This window comes from Micropterus salmoides, unplaced genomic scaffold (genome assembly GCF_014851395.1).
Source record: "Micropterus salmoides isolate LMB-PRFRI ecotype aquatic unplaced genomic scaffold, ASM1485139v1 Ms_hic_scaffold_6, whole genome shotgun sequence".
NCBI lineage: Eukaryota > Metazoa > Chordata > Actinopteri > Centrarchiformes > Centrarchidae > Micropterus > Micropterus salmoides.
The window spans coordinates 25,255,676-25,276,251 of NW_024044348.1; the positions used below are offsets into that span (position 1 = coordinate 25,255,676).

The window sequence follows — 20,576 nt, forward strand, 5'->3', positions numbered from 1 at the left end:
ATGCTGCCAACGCGGACCATGATAGGCTCTAAAACACAGGAGTGGAGGAAGGAGTCAATACACTAATATTAGAACTTCTTATACCGCGTTTCATAAATGATAAAGTGCTTGAATTCTCATACAGCCCATTACATTCATTTTTAATAGGAAGGGTATATTTAATAAGCTGTTACCTGACGGGACTAAATCCTGGTGGCAATCGGCTACCTGGTTATGAAAATAGGTATAGATCAAATATAAGATGCAGTTTACTCATGAACCTATGATTGTACAGTCACAGTCACACCCAGTAGGTTAGCCTATTAATAATTTTTTCAGCAGTGGAAAATGTGTCTGTGGGTTCAGACTGACTATAAAGTTTTAGACGTCTATTTTACATTAATACAATCTTGATAATTTTGTATTTTATTAATGCTGTCAAAACACATTCAGCATGTAATAATGAAAAACTCACTTTTAAACCTTATTTAGGCCTATTTGTTTAAGCTCCACAGTCATCCTTACTCAGAAATAGTCACATTATCTCCAGTTCTACGACTGTTCCAATCAGTGTGACTAGCTTACAGTATGAAAGATTACTGTTCATTGATCAGTTTTACAGGTTACATATTAAACAGTGATTACTGCGGTAGCCCACAGTAAATGTTTCAATCCAACTGTCCACAGAGTCGCAGCGTTATAGGCTACCTAAAGACGGACATAGATTTTATTCTGGGCTGAGCATAAATCCACAATGTGCGGAGATCTGTCCTTACATCGATAACAGATTATCATAAAGCGGTCATGTTCAAGATCATGTTTGGGTAAAAAACTAATAGCCTATCTAACCGCGATTTTGCCTCAGGCTCTGCAGGAGGGGAGGAATCAGAGAGAAACTGACGGTTTTCCAACTTATCCTGTGAATCTAATCTCCTCCCGAGGAGGTTAGGTTCACAGCATCAGTTGCCGGAGTTACTGATCTAGGGATTATCTGATCTCGCTCTCTGGAACAGAAAAAACCCAGAGATTCCCTCATCTCAGGCTCAACATACTCAGAATGTTCACTAATCCCGCTTTCTGAAACGGGGCCCTGTTGTCTTTGATTTCAGCTAACTATAAGTTACATCGAAACGTTGTCATTGACTGAAGATCGACGGAGACAGCTGGAGGCCCAGTACCATTTTACCTGCCACTGCCAACGATGTGACTCTCAAGACAAAGTAAGACACACACACAAATTACATCGTCACAATCACTGCTGATATTTCAAGGATTCAACTATCTACATGATTGTCATTCATTTCCAAATACAAACATGCAAACTATGTCAATGGCAACATTTACATGTACATAATGATACTAGGAACAATACTCCACTTAGGCATTTATCCTTTGAAAAATATTAATTATAAAAGCACCTCTTTCCCTGTTAACACATGTTTGAAGACGCGTCCCCAAATGATGTTTCAATATCAGCGTTTTCTGCAGGTATTCCACATCATACTGGACATTTCTCTCTTCATACTACTATGGGATACACTTTCATATACACTATACACTGCTTTAAGAAATTGTGTATACTGGAGCCTGAAAAAATATCTGTCCAGAATAGGGATGCACCGAAATGAAAATTCTTGGCCAAAGTCGAAATCAAATATAATGACCAAACACCAAACAAGTACATTCACATTTTTTCCATTTATTTTGCCAATTTTTATTTTTATTTTTAACATTGCATAAATTAAATAGTCAAAATGTGCATTTTACTCAGTGTGTTTACATTACATGTGTCCATTTACTTTTAATGGACACATGTAATATGTTTTATACTTTCTGTGAATATAATCCAATTAATCTTGTTTCCATACTGTATAGACACATTATTTTGAAAACCGTTGTCACATGTGTAACTTTGCACTAAATTCATCAAGTCCAACCCAATTTGATAAATAATGTATGTGGTTCTTGGACACTTTAAAATGCTTCCACACTGCCAACATGTCAACGTAATTGTTCGGTAAAATTTCCTCGGCCTTTTGACTTATTAGGCCGAATATGGAAAATGCTTTTTTTGCTGTTTTCAGCCGATTAATTTCAGTGGCCGAACATTCGATGCATCCCTAGTCCAGAAGTAGATGCATCACTTATTAAATTTCTGCTGGCATCACTGACAGGAAATGTGTTAGTGACCTAGAGAGTGTTTGTACTTGATGAAACAATAGAAGTGACACCGTGAAACTGCTTACATTGACAAAAGAAAAGCTTTTGACATGTGCCGTCAAGCCGCTGGATTGCAGTGTGTCACTGGTATGTCGCAATATGACTTGAATCTCCAATTAAAACTCCTGCAGAGAAGTTTAAAAGCTTAACATTCCCTCAAACATCACACTAAAGTACAAGGTAGATTTATTCGTCACAATACAACAGGTTGTAAAGTGAAATTCAGTTTGTAACTCCCTTCTGCTATGTAGCAGACAATATACAGTAATATAAAAGCAATTGTAAAAATCGTTGACAGAAATCAACTAAATTCAGTGGAGCAGTGCTGAGGATGAATTTGAGCTTAAAAGTCTGATAGCTTGGGGGAAAAAGCTGCTCTGTGGTCTGGTGGTGCGGCAGCAGAAACTTCTAAATCTCTTCCCAGAAGGCAGCAGGGTGAACAGCCTGTGGCTGGGTGGGTGCTGTCGTTAAATATGCATAGGCACCTCACCCATATCACTGATGCTCGGGAGATGGGTACCAATGATCTTCTGAGTGATTTTAATCACCCGTTGCAGAGCCCTCTGGTCCTGGGCCGTGCACATCCCATGTTAGTTTGTGATGTTTTCAGTCAGGATTCTTTCTATTGCTTCTCTGTAAAAGCTGACAAGAACTTGCCGTGGGAATTCGGCCTTCTTAAGCCTCCTAGAGAAATACAGTCGTTTCTGAGCTTTCTTCACCAGCGTGGAGATGACCATGTCAGGTTCGCTGTGATGCTGATTCCCAGGAACCTGAAACTGTTCACCTGCTCCACCTCAGCTCCACCGATGTAGACAGGAGTGTGTGTCTTTAACTCCTCCTTCCTAAAATCAACGATCAGCTCCTTGGGTTTGCTGACGTTGTGCAGTAGGTTGTTCTCTGAGCACCACTCTGAAAGATTATCAATTTCTTCCTGATATGATCATCGGTGGGCAGGTGATTTTAGCCTTTGTTGACATTAAGGCAGGAAGTTATACAATCACACACTCCCATGCACTTTTGTCTGTAGGAAGCTCTTCCCTAATCTGAACTTAACCCAAATTTCTTAAACTTTGCAAAGAACATTTTTGCTTGAAATGTGTAAAACGTTTTCATAAGACCGCAAGTTCAAAAACACACATGCATGCTCTCTGTCGCTCTCTCTCTCTCTCGCTCACACAGTCACTCACACATACTCTCATCTCATACACACTTCAGCCGTGCCACTGTTGGCTTAGTCATTTGTGCATAACATGTTACAGTGTACCCTTTCCTGTCCTCTCCACCTTTTTCCTCCTTCACTCTCACTTTCTGTCTTATCTCCTACTGTCATCCTCTTCCTCTCTGTCACGCTCCACCTCTTCACACCTCTCTCTCTCTCTCTCTCTCTGCCCTTGTCTCCCCGTCTGACCACCTACTGAAAAATGAGAAAAATTGCCTTTTCGTTCACCTGCAGTTTTCTTTTCCATCCATCTTAATCCACTCAATCTTTCCTTTCAAATATTTCACTGTCTCTCTCTCTCTTTTTTTCACTTCTGCCTCTAGCTTTGTTCTCCACATCCCATTTATGGCGCTTTGGTCTTACTTTTCCACAACACAGCAGTACACGAAAATGTGCGTGTGTGTGCGCGCTTGTGTGTGTGTTTGAGATAAGTAAGAAAGGCCACTCAGTTGATTATCTGGGACCACAGGATTCATTTTATTCAACCCGCCTTTGTTCTGAATACAACACACACACACACACACACACACACACACACACACACACACAGAGTCTGCCGTTCCCCCTCTTTGTCTTTAATCTTCAGATGATGATGAGAGTGCTGCTGGGTTGTGACCCAAAGTTGTCATGGTGACAGATGACTGTTGACATCAAACCCAGGGGATGATGTTTGTGTGTTTGTCTTGCATATGTGCGTGTTTGTGTTGTGCATATGAAAAAAGAATGTGTTTTTTTTAATGAATACTACTTTACTATGATTGTTAAAATCTTACTCTGGCATGTAAAGGCACATGAACAACCTTACCTAAAATTTAAGGCAAGATAGTCTCGTTCTAAATGATACTTGATAAATGATACCAAACTGTGAACTGAAACTGAATCAATACTAATACAGCTAAAATGAGATATGCAAAGTGCAGAATTTTTAGCACTTGGGTTCACAATAAAATTTAAATAAATTCACTCTATTCTCTGTTTTTCACTCCATCCACTCCTCATAATGGTGCTGTGTGTGCGCCTGCGTGCACGTCAAGTATTTACACGAGTGTGTTTGTTCAGACAATAATGTCTACTCAGTCAGCGCGGATGTTGAGGTAGTTCTTCTCTCTTTCCCAGGACGGACTCATGCTTTCAGGGCAAGAATCAACCTGGCGTCTGCTGGAGGTGGCTCTACCTAGACTGGAAGCACTGAAAGCAAAGTCAGGTATCCTTTACCACCAAGATCCACTAAGCATTGTCATCATCCATCATCGGCTTTATTGTGGGATGTTGATTAAATAAGCAGTGGTCTCTCCACTGCCAACATTTCATAAGCACTGTGTTGTGACTGATAGGAGTGTTCCACATTTCAGAGATTCAGGTCTTGATGGCTGACATGCTGTTATCCCAATAGACTTCTTTGAAATAATGAGAACTCAGTTTTACTGCTGTATGTAACATCCCCTAGACAACAGTCAACAATAGCAAGCAGCTGGTTTGAGTCGGGTGGTATATACTGTGTAAATCAAGTTACCAAAAAATTGTAATCAATGAATAGTATGCGAAAACACAAATTATAAGTGTGAAAGATGTGTTTAAGTGATACTCTGCAGCAGAGAAGCCAGATTTTTAGGAGTTCACTCACGAAGGTCTAAGATCATGACCTAATGTACAAACAGTAGTTTCAGAGAGTATCAGTGTTTCTACTTAGGGATAATCCCAGACATTCGATGGAGGTTAAGACTTAGGTCCTGATTTAGAAAATAAATTACACTCAAATATATGTGGTTTGTGGTGCAGTGCAAATGCGTACTGTTCTTTCATGTACATAAATATGCCCTTTAACAGCTTCCATTATGAAACAACAGAGTGGAGGGAAGGTGACATACATTAAATAAGCATGTATCTAAGCATAATCCTCAAAGCTTAACCCTTTTAGCAAAATGATATCAACAGATTTACATAGAACTTTTCCTTAAGTGACCCTCTAGGTTGGCAAACACTGCTTGAGAGCTGTAGTCATCTGTTATCAACTGTTGGTAGTGACGTGCCTGATGAAAACCTGTATAAGCTCAGGATGACCGACATGGCTCTAGATGCCTCCATTCACCTGGGACAATGGGAGGAAGCTGTGCGATATGGGAGGAAAACGCTTCCAGTGTACAGGTGAGTTAGAGTGCGTGCGTGGGTGTGAGAGCCGGACAAGAAATTTAAATGTGTGTGTGTGTTTGAGGTAGAACAAACTAAAAATGTATAAGATTCACCCGTGGATGGCTTATATGTATGTATATTTACTTCCTCTCCCTCTAAATCTGGATATGCATTTGGATTGAGGGACTTTCTCCTTCCTGAATCTAGCGTGGAAAGCAATGTGAGGAAAAGGACAAGAGTAACTCATCCAGAGTGCATCCGAAGTGCAACTCCCTTAGTTCAGGCAGACTTGTATAACTGTCTTTACCAATGTGGATTATTACTTCAAAGTTATTACTTCAAAGATTTGAGCTGCTACTCAATCCTGGTGCTTTCATAGTCATCACGAGGCTTCCAGATTTAATCATATTTTAGAACAAGCTCCATCTTTTTTTAACTCTGAAAGAAAGGAGGCGATTCTCGGACAGATTACCTGGGATAAATAGTAAGATAAATATTATAGTGATCTATTTAGATAACAAAAAATGGATCCTTTGCTTGTTTTTGAGTTTGAACTGCAGAATGAGCACTGAAAGCAGTGACTGAGTGAGACTGAGGAGATTTCACAATGTGCCAGATTTAACTGTTTGACCTGATAAAGGAGATGATGATATCCTTCTGTTATCTTTGTGGACAGGAAATTAATCTCAACAGGGTTGGTTTACAAAGTTAGTATAAAGCAGACATGATAGAGGGGAAAAGATTTAGAGGAAAATTTTAGGGTTCACGTTGTAATCAGTGGTGGCTTAGTGAGCTCAACATTGCAATTTTAGAAATTACAGAAAATGTGCAAAACACAAGCAAATAAGTAAAAAATCTCCAGCACAATGCCAACACATGCGTCACATTTTGAAAAAAACCTTTGGTCCACCGTAGCTCTATCTGCTTTGACATATTATAGATTAGATTTTTGAGACATTTTAAATCTGTGTTGGCTGGTTTCTTATCATCATGTTTTGTGGACAGGCGTCAGAGTCATGTGTTTAACATTTTTATAGAATCCTTTTGTATATTTGAGAAAAATCCTCAACTCATGTTAAAAATATAATCCACAGAGTTGTATTTGGAAAGCCTTTCAATTGAGCCACTTACCTAGCTAAATGTCAAATCTCTGATGTCTGTGATATGTGATATCTGGGCTGTTAAACCAACATCATGTTTTTCCCAACATCAGTTGAAGTTAGGAACTAAAAGTACAAGATTTAATGATGATGTTGCAAGAAAGGAATAAAACAGTAGAGAGGAGAAATTCAAGGAGAAGTAAAGGGAAAAGTGGTGACAGTCCAAAGCGAGCACATTTATAAAAGAGAGAAGATAAAAGTTAAGCACGTAGTGCGCAGCAAAGAAAAAGGTATAGGGACAGGAGTAGATGAAGGGAGATCACAAGAGCACACGTAACTAACGGATATAAAAGAATCTCTTAATAAATGTACTTCATATTTAAGGGGGAAATTACTGAAATAAACCGATTGTATAGTTAGATATAAAAAGTCCAGAATTTTAGCTTAAGTTAGCAAATTGTATCAACAGTTTTAATTTCCTTACACATCCGTACCTTCTTGTATGTGTGTGTGTGTGTGTGTGTGTGTGTGTGTGTGTGTGTGTGTGTGTGTGTGTGTTTGTGTGCGTAGGACTAATCGATCTTGTGTTAAGGGCAGAGCTCTAGTGGCAGAGTTGTGCTCTCTCACACACAGAACAACACATCCACAGGAGAGGAACAATAATACAGCCTATCAATAAATAAGGAGACACAGAGCAGCAGAAGGAGAGAGGTGATGAGGAGAGAAGGGGATGGAGAGATTGGTGTCATTTGAAAGAAACTGAGAAAAATGTGTCTCTAGGAAGCTGAAGCGAAACCAAAGTGAGGGATGGGGTTTTTAGAGTGAGACCAGAGAGAGGGGTTAGGTGAGGATGGAAGTGAGAGAGGAGGTGTAAGCTGGTGAGAAATGACAAATGAGAAAGGAGGGCAGAGGAATAGTAGGCAGAAATGAATGAAGGGACAGAATCTCAAGGAAGAGGGGAGATGTACAATAAGAGGAATGCACTGGGGAGACAACAATGAAAGAAAAAGGAGAGCATTCAGGAGAAAAAAGTGAGCGATAGAGAGTGGGAGGAGGATCTTCCATATTCATCTTTTCCATCTTCCTCTGGGCTCTTCAGATGGCAGGGAAGAAAGATAGCTGCAGGAGTTCTCTATCTCTCTCTTCCCCTGTCCTTCCCCTCATTCTGTATTCCTTTCTTCTTTTACTCTCTCTGCTGGTCTTTTTTTTTTCAGTTTCTCTATTCAGTTTGTGATGTATAGAGAGGGTTTTTCCCTGCGCCTGTGTGCGAATAATGCACGCCCGCTGCAGGCTGTACATGCAAGGTTTATTGAATGTCTCCATGCTGCACATAGTTTACTCATAGACATGCTCACACACACACCCACATTCATGAATATGTGAATGTACAAGTGGAGCTCCAGCCTGAAACACTGTGTAAAAACAGCTACTTTGATTTATGTTGCCTCTCTGGACACATTTTGTGTTGTTTTTTTCCCCCCTTGTTTCTGTAGGTAACCGCCCAAACAGAGAAGATGTGACATCCCATTAAGATTAGCAAGGCAGCACTAATAGAGAGTAACAGCTAAAACTCAGCAAGTACGGCTTCATAATTTTCTGGGGTTTTCAGAAAAAAACAGCAAAGACTTCTCTCTAGATGCACAGTTTTGCAACAACATTCAACATTCAGCATTTTTATATAGACAAATCTCTTGAATAATATTTCTCCATCGACAGTGGCCTCAGTAGACCGGCGAAGTGCACCCACGTTGTCAGTCTTCATGGATCTGTTGGTGGAAGGATTTGAAATACAAAGTTTTTTAAAATCAGCACCATTACAGAACAGTTTTTTCCATCCTCTGGTGGAGACAGCAGTACTTTGACGAAATGTCTGACAGAAGTAGAATAATAATACACTAGTGTTGTGAACCAACAGTGTGGATTTGTGCATTTTATATCAAATAAATTTGGACTACTACAAATTCTTTCTCTCTCCCTGGGAGAAAGAAAAGGAGGGATGAGATATCAACTCAACAGACAGCCGAAGCGACTCCAAGGAAGAGGTGAAAGGTTTCTCTCCCTAAGTGCTGTTTCTGGGCAGTCTGATCGTAAAACTGGCCACCTTTGGCAGCCGCCGTGATTAGCCTCGGCGACTGACTGTTAAAATGACAAAGGAACACTGACCAGAGATTAGCGTTTTCCTGAACAGCCTATCAAAACTCTTCGTAAGACAGGGTAGGAAACCCTAAACTGGTCTCCTCAAGACTCAAAAGTTACCTTGTTTAATTACATTTTTCAGTTACTCAACTAGGTCTCCCCATTCCATTTTAGTAGTACCATGTTGTTGTTGTTGCTATTTGTCATTGAAAAGAATCTAAATAAGTTAATTTTGCAGTGTTGTAATTTTCAGCAAGGTCACCTGACTTTATTCATTTTATATGTAACCAATGCTTTGTTCACGATACCTTCTGACACATCTTTTAGAAATGATGATAAAGAAATGTCATCCTATACTCGATTAATTTTCCAGCTCAAATTTAAGGTTAAATTCCCCAGCTCCTGAGAAGACTGTGTTAGGATTAATCAGAGCTATCCTCATGTAACCCGAGCTCCCCCAAGTGGACAAAATAAGTATTGCATGCAATCGTCTGCTAATGCTAGCCTCAAAGTTGAACTACTGACAATTGTTTGCTTTTTATCAAGTGCTTAAACTAAGAACGGTATAACCATTTGGCAATTAAGGTTTGATTGTGGGAAGATATTTGATTAAAATACGCGCAAATAGATTTTCGATTAGACATATTGAAAGTTAAGAAGACAGTCTCTCAGGCAAACCGAAGACAAGCCCTCACTCCCTCGCCCCAACAGACAAAACAGCGACACACGCGCTTGTTCACTCTCTCTTGTCTTCTGTTTGTTCCTGGCTCTCCAACGGCGCTTCGGCACGCGCCCAGCGTGCCCCTCTCCCGGCAACGCCCCAAGCAGCTCACAACAAAGCCCTTTGTTTGTTTTCAAGCCACAGGCGAAGCGCCGCGACATCGATTTTTCCCTTGTTCCTAGCAACTTTACTTGTTGTTTTATTTTCTTTGGTTTTTGTTTTGTTAAAAGTTATCAGTCTCTTAAGTTACACTAGTTTTAATTCAAGAACGACCAAGTGCTTTTTAATCCTTATCCGTCGATCCTGGGCGAACGGAATATCGGGTGGTGCCCCTCGAGAGATTTATGGATGGAATGGATGGATTAAAATTCATAATTTGGTATTAATTCTCATAAATTTATTAAAACAATGTAGACATGCTACACTAGTTGAGAAGAAGAAGGCAGACTTGCATGAGAGGTTGTGATCAACCTGCCACAAAGGTTGGGAGCCACTGGTTGTAGATTACAGGTGGCCTGGTGTTAATAGACCTAATGCTGATTGTAAACTGTCAAAAGTGCCAGAAGAAGAACAATGTCTGCACTTAAGCAGTGTTATTCTAAACAGGTCGATGCAAGTGAGGACGCTGGCGTGTGTGTCGCCGCTTCACAAATCACGGTTTTTCACAAAACTTGAGTCATTAAGCTTCTTTGAGTTTAATGTCCAGACAACTAGGATAAGGTGTGTTTTTGGATCAGCAAATATCTGTATTGCCAACTGTTGCTCGGCACAACTGCGGCTCTGTAGCCTAACGTTATTCACCCATGCCGGCTAGCTGTCAGGTGTCTGCCCCGACTAGTGATCCACCATGGACAAACAATCTGGGATTATCTTTTCCGGTACCACCGACTGGATAACTCTCTGCCGTGAAACCTGCATTATCGACTATTCTGCCTCGTCTTCACTGCAACGCTGTTGATGTGGTTAAACGTTGGATGCATCCTCTCCGGGCCCCTGTCTTCGGCAGCTAAGCTAGCTGGTGCTTCCTCATACCATCATGTCGCTAATTAAATACTCTTCCCCGGAGCTCCTGAACCTCTTCTGTCACATCATACCAAATTGTCTTGATACCATCAAATCTCTCAAACTCCTGCGTTGCCCAGGCTATGTATATAGGGGCTCCCAACGTAAGTTTGTTTACATGGACCATGCTGTTCCCACAGTTCTGTCAGACAGACGCTCTGTCGCAGTGAAACAATGTCATCACAGCAAACCACACGTGCTTTTTGTCAATCAAAGGCCCCTGGTCTGTGTTGATGTTGCTCCTACTACACTGGCTGCCTCAGCACCTACTAACAGGACTGCTGGACAGGAATGTTAATGTTATTGAACACTCGCTCCCTAAATAATAAAGCACTACTCATACATGACATCATTACTGACAGGAAAATGGATTTTCTGTGCTTAACAGAAACTTCGCAAAATCAGCAGGATTTTATGACACTCAACCAGGCCCCACCCCACCAGGATGTGTACATACAGAGGCCTCGCTCTACGGGCCGTGGTGGTGGTCTGGCTGTTATACATCGAGCTGACATCCCAGTGAAAGAACTTCCAGTGCCTAACATCACCTCATTTGAGTGTCTTCGTTTCACATTGGCTGGGTCTGCACAGCTCCAAGTGGCTGAGCTATCAGAGCTACTCATCTGCGTGTGCTCCATGTCTCCATCCACACTCCGGCTCGGGGACTTCAATATCCATGTGGACTCTAACAGCTGTCCCTTTGCTGCTGAATTCCTGTCACTATTGGACGGCCTCAACATCATTCAGCACGTCAAAGATCCCACTCACACCAAAGGTCACACACTGGATCTGGTGTGCTCCACTGGTACTACTCCCTCCCAGCTGCAATGCATCGACCACAGTGCCATCCTTTTTTATGTTCCAGTCCTTCTGCCCAGGCAACAACTCAAACGCACCATCACATTCAGGAACATCAAGTCTGTTAATGCATCATCCCTAGCCAGCACTGTAGGGACCCACCTGGCCTCAGATCCCCCGGACCCCGGGGTGGATGGCCTAGTCGCCCACTATAATACAGCTTTGTCTCTCAGCCTGGACTCTTTTGCTCCCCTCAAGACCTGGACTGTCTCTTTCTCTCATCCAGCCCCCTGGTTCACTACCGAACTTCGCTCCATGAAGGCCGTGTGGTTGCCGGCTGGAGAGGCTTCATAAAAAATCTGGCCTCACTGTCCACCTAGAGGCCTTCAAAGACCATGTGAGGTCTTACAAAGAAGCTCTCTCCAAGGCCAAAACATACTACTATTCCACAATCATTGTTAACCAGTAAAAGCAACCAAGAATGCTTTTCTCCACCATAAACCGGCTGCTCTGCCCTCATGATGCCCCCTGCCCCTTTGACACTTCTGCTCCAAATTCCTGGATTTCTTTCAGGAAAAAGTGGACTCCATCAACAACTGCTGCCTCCTACTCCTGACCCTCTACCCACAACTCACCCTTGTGATGGTGCCCCCCCCTCCGCTGCATGCTTGCCACAGCACTGCCTCTCCTCCTTCTCCCTTCTTAGCTTCCTTAAAGTTGTCAAGTTGGTTACCAGAGCCAAGATCTCCACCTGTTCACTGGACCCCATGCCTACTATCTTGGTCAAGGCATGCCTCTCTACCCTCTGTGTCATCGTGGTGGAGATCATAAACACTTCTCTGGTATCTGGCTTGGTACCCTCCTGCTTCAAATCCACTGCCGTTACTCCTATTCTCAAAAAGCCCAGTTTGGACCTGATGACCTCAGCAACTACCGTCCGATTTCCAACCTTCCCTTCATGAGCAAAATCCTGGAAAGAGCAGTTGCCGCCCAACTTCATCAACACATGTCCCACTATGATCTCTATGAACCCCTTCAATCTGGCTTCAGAGCACATCACAGCACTGAGACCTCCCTCATCAAAATCACTAATGACCCCCTCCTCGCCGCTCATTCTGGACATATCAGCATCCTCATTCTTCTAGATCTCTCTGCAGCCTTTGACACAGTGTCCCATACCATCCTTCTCAACCGTCTATCTGAATATGTTGGCCTCACCGGTTCAGCACTCTCCTGGTTTCAGTCATATCTCTCCAATAGGGAACAGTTTGTCACCTTTAGAGACTCTAGCTCCACCCCGGCCCCAGTCAAACAAGGTGTGCCTCAAGGCTCAGTGCTTGGACCCCTCCTTTTCACCATTTATATGCTTCCCCTCGGCCAGATAATACGTCACCATGGTCTCAATTTCCACTGTTGATGACACACAGCTGTATATCCGCACCAAACCATCCACTCAGCTTCCCCCTCTGTCACTTGTTAACTGTCTGACTGAAATAAAAACCTGGATGTCATCCAGTCTACTCAAGCTAAACAGCAGCAAAACGGAGCTAATGGTAGTGGCTCCCAAGCCGCTGCTCCTGAGGGTAGGTGATCTACTCCTCAAAGTGGATGGTTGCTCCATTTCTCCATCCCAAGAAGTCCGCAACCTTGGTGTCATTTTGAACTCCACCCTTTCCTTCCAGTCACATGTCAAACTCATTTCCATATCTGCTTTCTACCACCTCAAAAACATCTCCAGACTTTGACCATCACTCTTAGACTCTGTGGCAGACTCTCTCATCCATGCCTTCATCACCTCCCGCTTGTACTACTGTAATGGTGTCCTGTATGGGGTACCCAGCAAGGTCCTGCACAGGCTACAATATGTCCAGAACTCGGCTGCCAGGGTTCTCACACACACTAGGTCATGGCAGCACATCACCCCAATCCTCACGGTCAAATTCCGCATCACCTACAAAATCCTACTCCTCACCTATAAATCTCTCCATGCCACTGCCCCCCAGTACCTACTGGACCTTTTCCAACCCTACTCCCCCTCACGTTACATGCGGTCCTCGGACAAGGGCCTGCTCTCTGTCCCCCACACCAGACTGCAGACTTTTGGGGACAGAGCCTCAGCGTTGCAGCCCCCACCTTCTGGAACTCCATCCCCACAGAGATCCGAAATGCTCCCTCTCTAGACACCTTCAAAAAACTCCTAAAACCCACCTCTTCACAAAGGCATTCAACCATGAATGACTTTTTATTGCTTCGTCTCTGCAATTATGTGTAAAGCATCCTTGGGTCTCATGAAAGGTGCTATATAAATATAAGTTATTATTATTAGTGGCTTAAGAGACTCTCCTGCAATGAAAATGCTTTTTTCTGGATTCCTTCAAGTGATAATGTGTCTCAAAAAGAAGCAGCGGCTAAAATCTTATTTAAATTCCCTTTGTCTTAATAAAGGATGCATGCCAGTGCTAAGTTTGCTAACTGGAAATCTAGAATTTCAATTTACTGTTGCATTGGACAGAAAACAAAATGCAATTAAGGAGAATACTCACGAATAATCATTCCTCCACGTTTTCGTTCTCCTTCGGTTTTCTACTTAGTAAGATAATCCATGTCTCCCACTCAGTAACAACAGGGTGTGGATCTTCACTTCCAAACAAGAGTCTCATTAGTTCCACTGCATTTGCCTGGAAATGCTACACTTTTCCACAACTATTAATTTCTCCTTCTTGCCCCTTCTCACACTTATTGCCGAGAGCTATGGCTTTCTAACTAGCTTTTCCTTCAATTTACTCTCCCGGGGAAAAAAAGGAGGAGAGAATTCAGGAGACAAGTTAATGAAATTATTTTAATTGCTGTGTGGTTCTACATGCAAAGAGGAAATATAATTGGGGTTTGGTGTTGATGTGTGTGTTTACATGTCATGGCAGCTTGAATCAGTGGATTGGTAATTAAATCAATATTGTAACTTGTTATTATTCACGGACGACTAATGTTGTTGGTTTAGTCTTTGAACTTCCTGTTTAATGATTCAGTTTTAACTGCAGAACCAGGGACCACCTCTGTAATTGGTAGGCTTGTCAGTTAGTAGTTCAGTTAGGCATGAATGTATGAACAAAAGGGGTGTGTTGGCATTCTGAGTGAAAACTACCGGAAATGTATCAAATCTAGAGTTCTAAAATGACTCTGGCCCTGGCAAGTTCATTAACTTTCCTTTTAAACAAATAGCAAAAAACATTTTAACTTAGAAAGTTACTGTTTTCAGCCCATAAAGAAATTACATTAATGATCTGTTAATAGCAGATGAAGTGCAGTTTCTATTTATATATGATTGAATTGAGGGCATGTTGGACCCTCTCTGGTTTGTTTACTCTGGAGAGAAGTTAAATCTGGCAAATAAACCAGGTTATAGAGGGTGAAGTGGATTCAAATTGACCTTATCTTTGTGTGCATGCACGCTCATATATTAATGCTGTATTCATGTTTCTGTGTTTACATGCAGCACTGTTGTGCTTGCGTGCCAGACAAGAAATTTAAATGGAGAAGGGTTTACGTTTTAATGTGCTTTGTCAGAGGGCATTTAAATGTCATCAGCGGTTCCATAAAATTTTTTAAATGAAAACATTTTGTATGTGTAATCAAAAGAAAAACACAGAGAGTGAGGGAGAGAGAGAACAGGAAGAAGAAACTTAAGAGAGCAGCACAGGTAGAGTAGAGGAGAGTGAATGGAGTGCAGCAGAGGAGAGAAGGTACAGACCGACATCACCAACTTTAATCCCTGCAGCTAGCGGGGCAAAAAGCACAAATATAAACAGGAGGGAGCGCAGTGCAAAGGAGATGTGAAATAGGAAAAGGAAGAAGAGATTAGAGAAGGGTGTGGAGAAGAAAAGAGGATAAATGACAAACCAGAGTCGGGTAAATGAATGTTTTGAGAACTCCAGTGTTTACCAACAACAAAGCTGCTTCCTAAGAGTCTCTGGTGTGTATTTATCTTTATAGGACAGGGAGTGTCCCAGTTCTTTGTGTGTGTGAACTGCCTCTTTATAACATGTGTGTTTATATGTGTACAAAGGTATTAAGCATCAATGCGGATCCATTTGCATGCATGTGTGCGTAAAAATGCGTATTCATTTATCACATAATTATTTTCAAGACATAAATCAGATAGGATATAAGAGTTTTGGGAATCTGTTAATGTGAAAATCATTGATCAGGCTGATCAGAACTCTGGCTCTGTCATTATGGATACACATCTTACTGATCAAAACCTTGGCATCCAACAAAGTCAAGCAACAGTTGCTTTTTCTGTATCTTTCTCACTGCATTGTGACAGTGTGCACCTGTTTGTTTTGTGGATAATAACCAGTATATTCATGCATAAATACACAGTGCACAGATACACTGAGGACATTTGGAGGACATTGAGCACATTTTTATATTTGCGAGTACAGTACGTACAAGTAGTTTATGTGTATATACTTTATGTGTTTCTGTCTTAAAGTAGTGCAATGGTAAATAATGTAGAGAAGTGGGACCTCAGACACACAGACATATAACACACACATGCAAACACACCAACATGTTCAGGCAGGTATATTCAGACAACAAAAACACAGACATGTATAATGCACACCTGCACATACTTAAATAATCTCTTTTTTCTTGCTGTTTTTAAGGCAGTTCCTTTTTCTCATACACTCCTACTTGTATTTGCACCACACTTTTATACAGACACTGACTGGCAAAGCATATTTTATTAGTCTTGTCCATTTAATCATCTGTCCTATTGTCTGATGTCTGTGCTGTGTAAGTGGATCTCCTCAGGCTTCACAGTGACAAACTGACAAAGTACAAGTAACTGGTAAAGTGCACATTTTTCAAATTGATGCCACTTCAAGTGTGCACTTCTCTTTAAAAGTGAACTCCGATCAAACTTCATCATGTAATGAATAATTTGCTTTAACTGTCTTTTTATGGCTGCCTAAAAACGGTCAAAGATATCAACAATTACTCAATAGTCAGTGTTACACAAGTATAGTATGCATGGTTTCAAATCAGATTTCCTTATAAAGCTGCGCAGAATTATACCCTAACTGCTGATCCTAATTCCAAAATGTCATCTCGCCATTGTCACACCATATCAAGGACAGAGCCTGTGGTGGTTTCCATGTTTAAAAAAAGGGACCAGAAGAGAAATGTGGAATCCATACTGGTCATGTAACATTGGACCAGCTCTTTATTCTTGCAAGGATACCAGAGGGATGATGGGAGGTTGGCCATCCAGCCTACAGGGTTTTTTTTTTATCGTGTCCCCTTGGGGATACTATGGGAATATTGGGTGACAGACAGACATTTTTGATAGAAGCCACCCAGCGGTGTATAACCAGAGGGAGAGCTGTGTCTGCATTTTTGGCAGTAAGTCATGATGGATCTTGGGCTGGGGGAAAGGATGTTAGAGGTACCTTGCTTAGCCTGCAGACACCCATTAAAATGAATAGATTGATGGTAGAGTGTGGATTACAACCATTAAACTGAGCAATTATTATTTAATATTTTCAGATAAGATGAAGTATTAACAGCTCCTACATGAGCTTAGAAACGTATACTCATTTCATTAACAATATATAGCATTTTTTAGCGAAAAGCACAGCATTTAGAATCGTAATAACAATTCATACTGTAAGATACCAGAAGAATCAGCATAAATGGAGTAAAAGCAATATTTAGACAATATATATCTTCTCTTTCCCTCTCCCTTCTAAAGACAGTACTTCCCTGATCCCCATCCGGTCCACGGAGTCCAGCTGATGAGAGTCGGAAAGTTGCAACATTACCTGGAATGCACTGAGGACGCTTTGGACACATTCAAACAGGTGTGAGTGATGAACTACTGAGAATTGCTGCAGTAAAAGCACAGGGATATTTGGTACAGTGATAGTCATTGTTGTGTCCATCATTCATATTAGTTAATAGCAGCATGTTCATTTCTCCTTTCCCAGGCCTATCAAATCATAAAGCTGACGCACGGTGACAGGCACCCCATGACCAGTGGTCTTTTGATGAAGATGGAGGAATGTCGTACTGAGATGGTTCAACATTCATCCAGCAGTCACTGAGACACAGCCTGCACTCTTGTACACCTTAGCTTCTCATAGTTTTAATGTTATGTAATGTGTATTCATCAGTCCCAATCATCAGATTTATTAGATTTGCAGAATGAACAAAAGGTCTGAAAGAGCAATATACATTTTTAGCTTAATTACATCTGATGAATGTCAGTAAGCCTACAGTCTGTTTTTTCATTTTCTCACATAGTTTATTTGATGTTGCTTTGACCTTCATTTTTCATTTTGTAAAAACTGAGTGAAATTTCTTATTATGGTTCAACAAGACATAAGTTTACAGCAATGCTAGCAGCTCTGTGAGGCTGTATCTAGTTATAAGCAAGTTTTGCATGTTGGAATGCTAATATTTGGCATTTAGCACCGAACACAGCTGCTGGTTTTTGGTCATAGACCAAAGTATTACACATAATGAAATTTCAACCTGATGGTGGCGCTAAATGAGAAGTAAAGGAATCGTAGTTCATCTTCAGGGGGACATGGAAGTGTGTAGCAAATTTTATAGTTATCCATCCAACAGACAATTTTACTAAAAACCACAGATGTCAACTTCATAGAAGAAAAAAAGTCACCAAAGTCATTGTGATTCATAGTGTGGGCTCTATATATGTCTGAACAAAGTTTTATAGCAGCCCATGAAATAGTTTTTGAGATATTTCAGTCTGGAACAAGGTGGTAATATAGGGGTTTCATATTTTCCTCAAAATAATACAGCTTTTATGAAATTACATATTACAAAATATTGCAACCCAGGGAGCATTATATACCTCATTCACTAACAATCCCTTTAAAGAAATAGTTCAACATTTTGGTTAATATGCGAGAGTGAGATGAGAAATTATATATGAATCTCAAGTCTGTGCAGTACTATGGAGAAAGAGCTGGGTGCCGATTAGCCAAGTTTAGCATGTAGTAAAGTCTGGAAGTACATGGAAACAGCTTGCCCGGCTTTTTCCCAAGTTTAATACACATACAGCCCACTACTTAACACAATGTGTTGTTTGTTTAATCTGTATCTGAAGGTACATTAAAAGATCGATTTTGCTTTGTTCAAGTTTATTGACATACAAAGTAAGCAATTCTAGTGTTCTAGAGAGAGAGAGAGAGAGGCTGTAGGCCTCTGTCTCCTGTGTTTAATCTGCACATACCATCTAGATGAGAGATGAGTGTGTGCGTACATGCGTGTGTGTTGTTTTAGTAAAGTCAGGTTTTCAAAACATCCATCTTTCCTCTTTACATATCCATCACACACTTCCCAAGTTAATCCACGTTGTTGTGTGTTACTCTGTCAGTGTGTGACTTCCAAGTTAAGCCCAGAGTGTTTTCTGATGGAATGTGGTAATGTGTTTCTCACTCTCACACACACACACTTCCCATGTTAATCCCCAAATTCTACTGTTTGCAAACTGATGACAACATTTCCTGTGTGTGTGTGTGTGTTTGTGTGTTTCTATGGGTTATGACAGGATTAGAGTGATAATATGTTCCCTTTAAGGTCACAAATAACTGACACATTTTGCTCTCTCACTACTGGAATAGCTGACATGTTAGAAACCGTTCATCCATCACAGGCTAGTTATCTGTTCAGTGTTCTCTGTTTAATGTTTCTCAGCATAACACTTCTTTCAACACACATAGTCTTTTTAATACTGACAATAATTACAGAAAAAACAACTACAACTACACTTATAATTCCCCCCCCCCCCATGTGTATGTCAGTGGCGCCCCCAGAAAATTAGGGGTGGCCGAATGGGGCCACTGAAAATCCTGGGGTGGCACACTAAACCAAAAGCCATACATTCTATTATGCACTATATAGACTAGTTGAATACTACGTAAAAATATGAGTGGAGGAATCAGACTGAATTACTTTGGTTTCTTAGTTTACAGTTAATGTTAGGCCTACTAGTTGTCTAATGTCCGTAGACTAAAACCAGTTCAATTAACATTCCATAAAAATCCTGTTTAATGTATTATCTCTATGTGTTAGGCAATTAATTGTTCCTTAAATAGGCTAGTTGACCTTTTCCTTAAAAAGACAAATATAGCTTTTATTTGTAGAAGTGCATTGATGGGGAGGAACAAAACATTTACTGGGAACAAGTCTACTCAAGATTACAGACATCATGGAGCTTAAATATATATATTTTCAATTCAAATTGAAATATACGATATGTGTCTGTATAGAGTTGTGTAATTATTTATAACATACTATTTCACAAGTTTGGTGTTATTCTTGTTACAAACAACTACGATAGTTATTCTGGAAATATCCCACTTTTTTACGATTTGACCAGTGTCATATTTATATGTAAAAATGGTGAAGCACCAACCATTTCAAAACATAGATACCAGTAAAACTACAATTCTCTCTTGCTACTGTTTTTTTTAACATGTTAACAAACAGCATTGCTCCACAAAACACGAGAGAGAGGACAAGTTACAGTACTGCTGTCACAAACCTAAATTAAGAATGCAATGTTTAAACCGACACAAACAAGCTCAGAACAAATGAGCCTATAGGGCCAAAAGCAAACAGCAGTGAGCTAAACACCGCTGAAGTCAACAGCGATGCGCACAGACAACGTTTTAGGGATCCAGAGATCCTGCAATCATAATGGAAAGAATGTCTGCCAATATATAACGTTATCCCATTCCCAGCTCTGTACCTCTCATATAGCTCAGCGAGCCAGCATATTGGCCTAATAATCCCGAATAATAAGGCAATATGAAAGTGGCTATGACACAACAATATTATGACAACAACCGTAATCCGTAGCCTAGTCTCAACCGATCCAGCACAGCAATTTGTCCCATGCAGGGACCAGCAGCAGAGTCAGGATGATAAGTGTTTGCGATGTTTACCCTTCTAAGTAATGTTGAGCCCAGTTTCACAGCATCGTCCAGATGACTCCCGCTGTTCTCACGTTTTGCAATCCTCTCAGAAAGATGAAGATGAAAACAGGCACAGGACGGTCTCCCTCGAAGAATAACGTTTACAACTGGTCACACACGACGCTGTCAGGGGCTCCAGTGTTCGTACGCTTAGCTTGCTGCTAGCGATGGTGCTAATCTGTTGCTATCTGCAGACAAATGGC

General features: G+C 41.0%; 1 protein-coding gene across 1 annotated transcript in view; it reads left to right on the forward strand.

Annotated features, from left to right (window-relative positions):
• The window catches only part of smyd3 (SET and MYND domain containing 3), a 92,820-nt gene extending 74,298 nt beyond the window's left edge, over positions 1–18,522 (forward strand). The window contains exons 8-12 of the mRNA XM_038701496.1: positions 1,089–1,199; positions 4,535–4,622; positions 5,389–5,563; positions 17,121–17,229; positions 17,356–18,522. Coding sequence (XP_038557424.1) covers positions 1,089–1,199; positions 4,535–4,622; positions 5,389–5,563; positions 17,121–17,229; positions 17,356–17,472 — 600 coding nt within the window. The 3' untranslated portion in view covers positions 17,473–18,522. The remainder of the gene's footprint in view (positions 1–1,088; positions 1,200–4,534; positions 4,623–5,388; positions 5,564–17,120; positions 17,230–17,355) is intronic.
• Positions 18,523–20,576: the final 2,054 nt, after the last annotated feature.